General features: G+C 65.1%; 1 protein-coding gene across 1 annotated transcript in view; it reads left to right on the top strand.

The window, feature by feature from the left end:
• The window catches only part of UNCX (UNC homeobox), a 4,830-nt gene extending 186 nt beyond the window's left edge, over nucleotides 1-4,644 (top strand). Inside the window, exons 1-3 of the mRNA XM_033095842.1 lie at nucleotides 1-701; nucleotides 951-1,126; nucleotides 3,130-4,644. The exon at nucleotides 1-701 is cut by the window's left edge and continues 186 nt beyond it. Of these exons, the coding sequence (XP_032951733.1) occupies nucleotides 419-701; nucleotides 951-1,126; nucleotides 3,130-4,266 (1,596 nt within the window). The 5' untranslated portion in view covers nucleotides 1-418 and the 3' untranslated portion in view covers nucleotides 4,267-4,644. The remainder of the gene's footprint in view (nucleotides 702-950; nucleotides 1,127-3,129) is intronic.
• Nucleotides 4,645-5,000: the final 356 nt, after the last annotated feature.

The raw sequence follows: 5,000 nt of genomic DNA, 5'->3' as shown, positions 1-5,000 counted from the left end.
GGGGGCTCGCCGGGGCCCCTTCCCGGGCCGCTCCCCGCGCCCGCCCCTCGCGGGCCGCGCCCCTCCCTCTCGGCCGCCCCCTCCCCCCCGTCTTGTTGTGACAGTTCCTGATACTGTTTATTGAGGTGCATGTCAGGTATAATTAGCAATCGATATGGAAAACGTTTCCTTGCACCCAGCACGCCTCTGACGTCAGAGCCGATTAGCGCTTCTTATTGGTCCCAAATTCCCCGGGCCGCGGCTAATTATCGGGAGCTTGATGTTGATAAAGTAAAGCGCCGGAGTGCGGGCGAAGCATGTGTAGGGCTCCGGGTCCCTGTCTGCGCCGCCGCCGCCCGCGCCTCCCGCCGCTGGCCCAGCCCGGCCCCGGCCCGCGCCCCCGCGCCCCGCCGCCGGCCCGGCCGGCCCCCCGCGCGAGATGATGGACGGCCGCCTCCTGGAGCACCCGCATGCCCAATTCGGGGGCTCGCTGGGCGGCGTGGTGGGCTTCCCCTACCCGCTGGGCCACCACCACGTGTACGAGCTGGCCGGCCACCAGCTGCAGTCGGCCGCCGCCGCCGCCGCCGCCGCCTCGGTGCCCTTTTCCATCGACGGCCTGCTCAGCGGCTCGTGCGCCGCCGCAGCTTCGGTGGTCAACCCCACGCCGCTGCTGCCGGCGGCCTGCGGGGTAGGCGGCGACAGCCAGCCCTTCAAGCTGTCAGGTAGGCGCGGCAGGCGGGGAGTGTGAACGTGGGGTGGGGGGAGGATAGGGAGCCCTCTCGGGCAAAGGAGTTGAATTTCGGGCGGCTGAGGAAAGGGTTCTCCTGGGTCCCCGCCCTCCATCCCGACACAGGGCTCGCGGCGGCCCTCTCGGTGGCCGCGGGACCCAGGGCGGCCCGGGGACAGCAGAGGAGGGTGGAGGTGGCTCAGGCCGTGGCTGAGCCGCGTGGCCTCCTCTGCGCGCCCCGCAGACTCGGGGGACCCAGACAAGGAGAGCCCGGGCTGCAAGCGGCGGCGCACCCGCACCAACTTCACGGGCTGGCAGCTGGAGGAGCTGGAGAAGGCGTTCAACGAGAGCCACTACCCCGACGTGTTCATGCGCGAGGCGCTGGCGCTGCGCCTGGATCTGGTCGAGTCCCGAGTTCAGGTAAAGAGCCGCCGTCCCTCCCAAGAGCCCGCATCTCGCCTCTCGGCCTGCTCCGCACCGGTCGGCCTTTGTTCTAGGTGGAGACGCGTCCTCAGTTCCGAGCCCGCCTGGCTCTCGAGTGCGGGAAGCTGTGGGGGCCGGGGTATTCCGGGGCTTGGAGCCTCGCGGAGAGGGAGATGGGAGTCTCAGAAAGACGAGGCTGTTCGAGAGGGGCCGACGGCCGCCCCAAAGTAGTGAGAACTGCCGCTGCGTCCGAACCGGGGAGCCGTGTGGTGAGTTCGGACAACAGCGAGCAGTGAGGCCTCAGGCTTGGGCCGGAGAGGTGGCAGGAGGAGCCGCCGGCTGGACTTGGCCGAGACCCGGCGAAGGCAGACCCGCCCCGACCTGGAGCAAACGTGTCTGTTTGTTTACCTTTTGCCTCTAAAATATTCAGATGGAAACGTGTTTATTCATCGCTTTGCAGGAGGGGACAGCTGAGGAAGGGGGTGAAAACTTCAACAATTAACGCACTGAGAAAAAGCGGTGTCTGAATCTTTAATTCCACGGTCATTTCTTTTTCCCTTTCCCTGTAATTTGATTTTCATTCGGAGACTGCCAAAGGTATTCTTTTTAAAACTACAGCGTCAATTTGGTAGGTTAAAAATTCAAGCTGAATCGGGCATGATTAGGTGTTTCCGTGAAGTACAAAAATCTTTTCGCAGGGTCCGTGAGGTGCTGGCTGGGTGTGCAGCCACCGGCGCTCCCTTTGAGGCAGAGGCCACCCACAGCCCGGTCAGCACCAACAGCTATGCCTAAAACGGTGTTCTGGTCCTGAGCTTGGGCCACCTGCCTCTCAAGACCTCTGCTGTTTGGAAACCCTTTCGTCCAATTTGTTGTGTCTTATGTGAAGTCAAGACCTCTTCCTTTCTCCTCTAATACAATAATGAGTCATTCGGGGTGACAAGGCGGCCTGCAAGTTGCACCAAAAATAAAACGTGAAAATTTAAAAAGGAGAAAGAAAGGGCAGTTACATCCTTGGGAAGGTTGCAGCTTAATACCTGCACCTTGGTACAGGCGAGGCTGCCTGTGAGCCGGCTGCCTGCTGATGGGCCCGGTCTCTAGACAGACACAACAAAGAATTTGGATGATCAAGGTTTCCTGGGGAGGTTCGTGTACCTGGGGCTCACAGGGAGGTATGACTGTGTCCGGTGGTGGAGCCAGGGTGTAGGCAGCTGCTCCCCCAGAGTGCTGCGAGGCTCCCCAGGGCAAGGCCTGCAGAGAGGGTGGAAGAGGCAGGATGGCCCAGGCCTCCTCTGCAGGCCGGCAGCTGGCCTCCAGCTTCCCTGCCTCTCCCACCCCACCCCCAGGCCAAGCACAACTGGTCTGAGAGCACTGAAGCCTCCAGAAGAAGGATGTGTGAATGTGTTGAGGGGGGCAGGCTACTGAACGCCCCTACACCAAGTTGAAGGGCTGGGCTTCCAAGGCCCTTCTACAAGAAGAAGCATCCAGATTTCCCTTCACGGGAACTGCCAAAATCTGGGCTCTGACCCAGTCTCCAGGGGGCTGGAGACAGGTGTGGAAGGCGGCTGAGCCCAGCCACCTGGTGTCCTCGGGCCAGACGGTCAGCGCCAGGCCACGCGGGCTGCTTAGAACACGAGCTGTGAGAAGCCAGGAGGGGCGAGGCAGGCCCTGCTCTCTGCCTCCCCATCAGGAACCCCGTGCCCTCCGTCAGGGGCCAGACCGGCCCTGCCCAGCCAAGGAGCAGCTCCCAGCTCCTTGAGGTGAGAAGCCAGAGCAAGAAGCTGGCCGGGAGGCCCCACCTACCTCCTTCTGGGTGGAAAAGATTTCCCTTGGAACCTGCAGACTGAGTGTGAAGCCCAGCCCAGGGCTGGCCTGGCCTGGCCGTGTGGCTTGGTTCCCAGAGACAAGGTTGTGCAGGCCTGTCTGGAGGGAGTGGGGAAGCCCGCAGCCCCCGGCGAGCTCGTCGCCTGATCGCGCCTTCCTTTCCCACCCGGCTGCTCTAGGTCTGGTTCCAAAACCGCCGGGCCAAGTGGAGGAAAAAGGAAAACACGAAGAAGGGCCCGGGGCGGCCGGCGCACAACTCGCACCCGACCACGTGCAGTGGCGAGCCCATGGACCCGGAGGAGATCGCTCGCAAGGAGCTGGAGAAGATGGAGAAGAAGAAGCGCAAGCACGAGAAGAAGCTGCTCAAGAGCCAGAGCCGTCACCTGCACTCGCCCGGCGGCCTGTCCCTGCACAGCGCACCCAGCTCCGACAGCGACAGCGGCGGCGGCGGCCTGTCCCCGGAGCCGCCCGAGCCGCCGCCGCCCGCCGCCGCGGCCAAGGGCCCTAGCGCGCACGGTGCCGGCGCTGCCGGTTCCGCACCCGCACCGCCGGGCGAGCCGCCAGCGCCGGGCACCTGTGACCCCGCCTTTTACCCGAGCCAAAGAAGCGGCGCCGGCCCGCAGCTGCGGTTAGGCCGCCCCGCGGACAAGGACGCGGCCCCGTGCGCTCCCGGGGTGGCGGCGGAGCGCAGCGCCGCGGGCCTACCCAAGGCCAGCCCGTTCAGCGTGGAGAGCCTGCTGTCGGACTCGCCGCCGCGCCGGAAAGCCGCCACTGCCAACGCCGCGGCTGCCGCTGCCGGGCTTGACTTCGCGCCCGGCCTGCCGTGCGCGCCGCGGACCCTCATCGGCAAGGGCCACTTCCTGCTCTACCCCATCACGCAGCCTCTCGGCTTCCTGGTACCGCAGGCCGCGCTGAAGGGCGGTGCGGGGCCGGAGCTGGCGCCCAAGGACGCTCCGCCCGCGCCCGCCGCGCCGCCCGCGCCTCCGGCTCAGGCCAGCTTCGGGGCCTTCCCGGGGCCCGGCGGTGCCCCGGACTCGGCCTTCGCGCGCCGCAGCCCCGACGCCGTCTCCTCCCCGGGGGCCCCGACCCAGGCGCCTTTCCGGGACCCAGCCGCGGCCGGGGACGGCGGCGGGGACTCCGCGGACGCGGGGGCCGCCTGCGCGGCGGCCCTGCCGCCGCCACCGCTCGCTCCGTCGCCCGGGCCCGGCTCGCGGGCACCCAGCCCAACTGGGGAGCCGGCCGTCTGCGGGGCCCCCGAGCCGGGCGCCGCGGCCGGACCCAGCGCCCCGGATGGCGAGGACGTGGACATGGACTGACGGCCGCGGCTGCAGCGGCCACGGGAGGCGCGTCGCCGGCCCACGCCGGTGGCTCAGGCTCCGACTCGCAACAAAATCAGGTGATCGGCTTAGAAACACTGCTCTTTCCTCTTCTGTTTTCTTCCTTTTATTTTATTTTATTTTATTTTATTTTTTAAGAAAGACGCTGTATCAATTCGGACCTAGGCAGCAACCGCAGGACTTGGGGTGAGACCCTCCTCCTCAAGGGAGAAAACAAAAAAACAAAAAAAAAACCACCCCGAATCCATACCCCCCAAAAAACCCCACAACAAGAATCCTCAGCCTTGTAAAATGCAAAAATGTCTAAGAATATTTATATATGTACCATTTTTGATAAATAAAGCTGGTCAAACGCAAGCTCTCAGGTCCATCTTTTCAAATTTCCGCGTGCCCCGTCTGGCTCCCCTCTCCTCCATTTTCCACTCCTCTCCCCGCGGCTGGGGCAGGGACAAGGTTCCTCACCTCCCCGGAGGCCCGAGCTTCGTGCCTCCTTTTGTGTGCGTGTGTGTTTGTGTTTTCTGATTGAACAAATTTATGCATCCGCAGCTCCCCGTCTTCTGTCCTCCCTCTGGGTCCCCCTCCTGCCCCGCGCCGCACACACGCGCGCACACACGCACACGCGCCCCCGCGCACTGGCACACGCCGGGGCGCGCTCGGCGCCGGGTGACAGAGCCGGGGGCTGCAAGGGCCGGGCCGCTGGGCTCCTGCAGAGT

The sequence above is a fragment of the Rhinolophus ferrumequinum genome, chromosome 24 (assembly GCF_004115265.2).
Source record: "Rhinolophus ferrumequinum isolate MPI-CBG mRhiFer1 chromosome 24, mRhiFer1_v1.p, whole genome shotgun sequence".
In the NCBI taxonomy this organism is placed as follows: Eukaryota; Metazoa; Chordata; class Mammalia; order Chiroptera; family Rhinolophidae; genus Rhinolophus; species Rhinolophus ferrumequinum.
The sequence above is the reverse complement of the archived record's forward strand: the minus strand, read 5'-3'. Positions and strand labels throughout refer to the sequence as shown.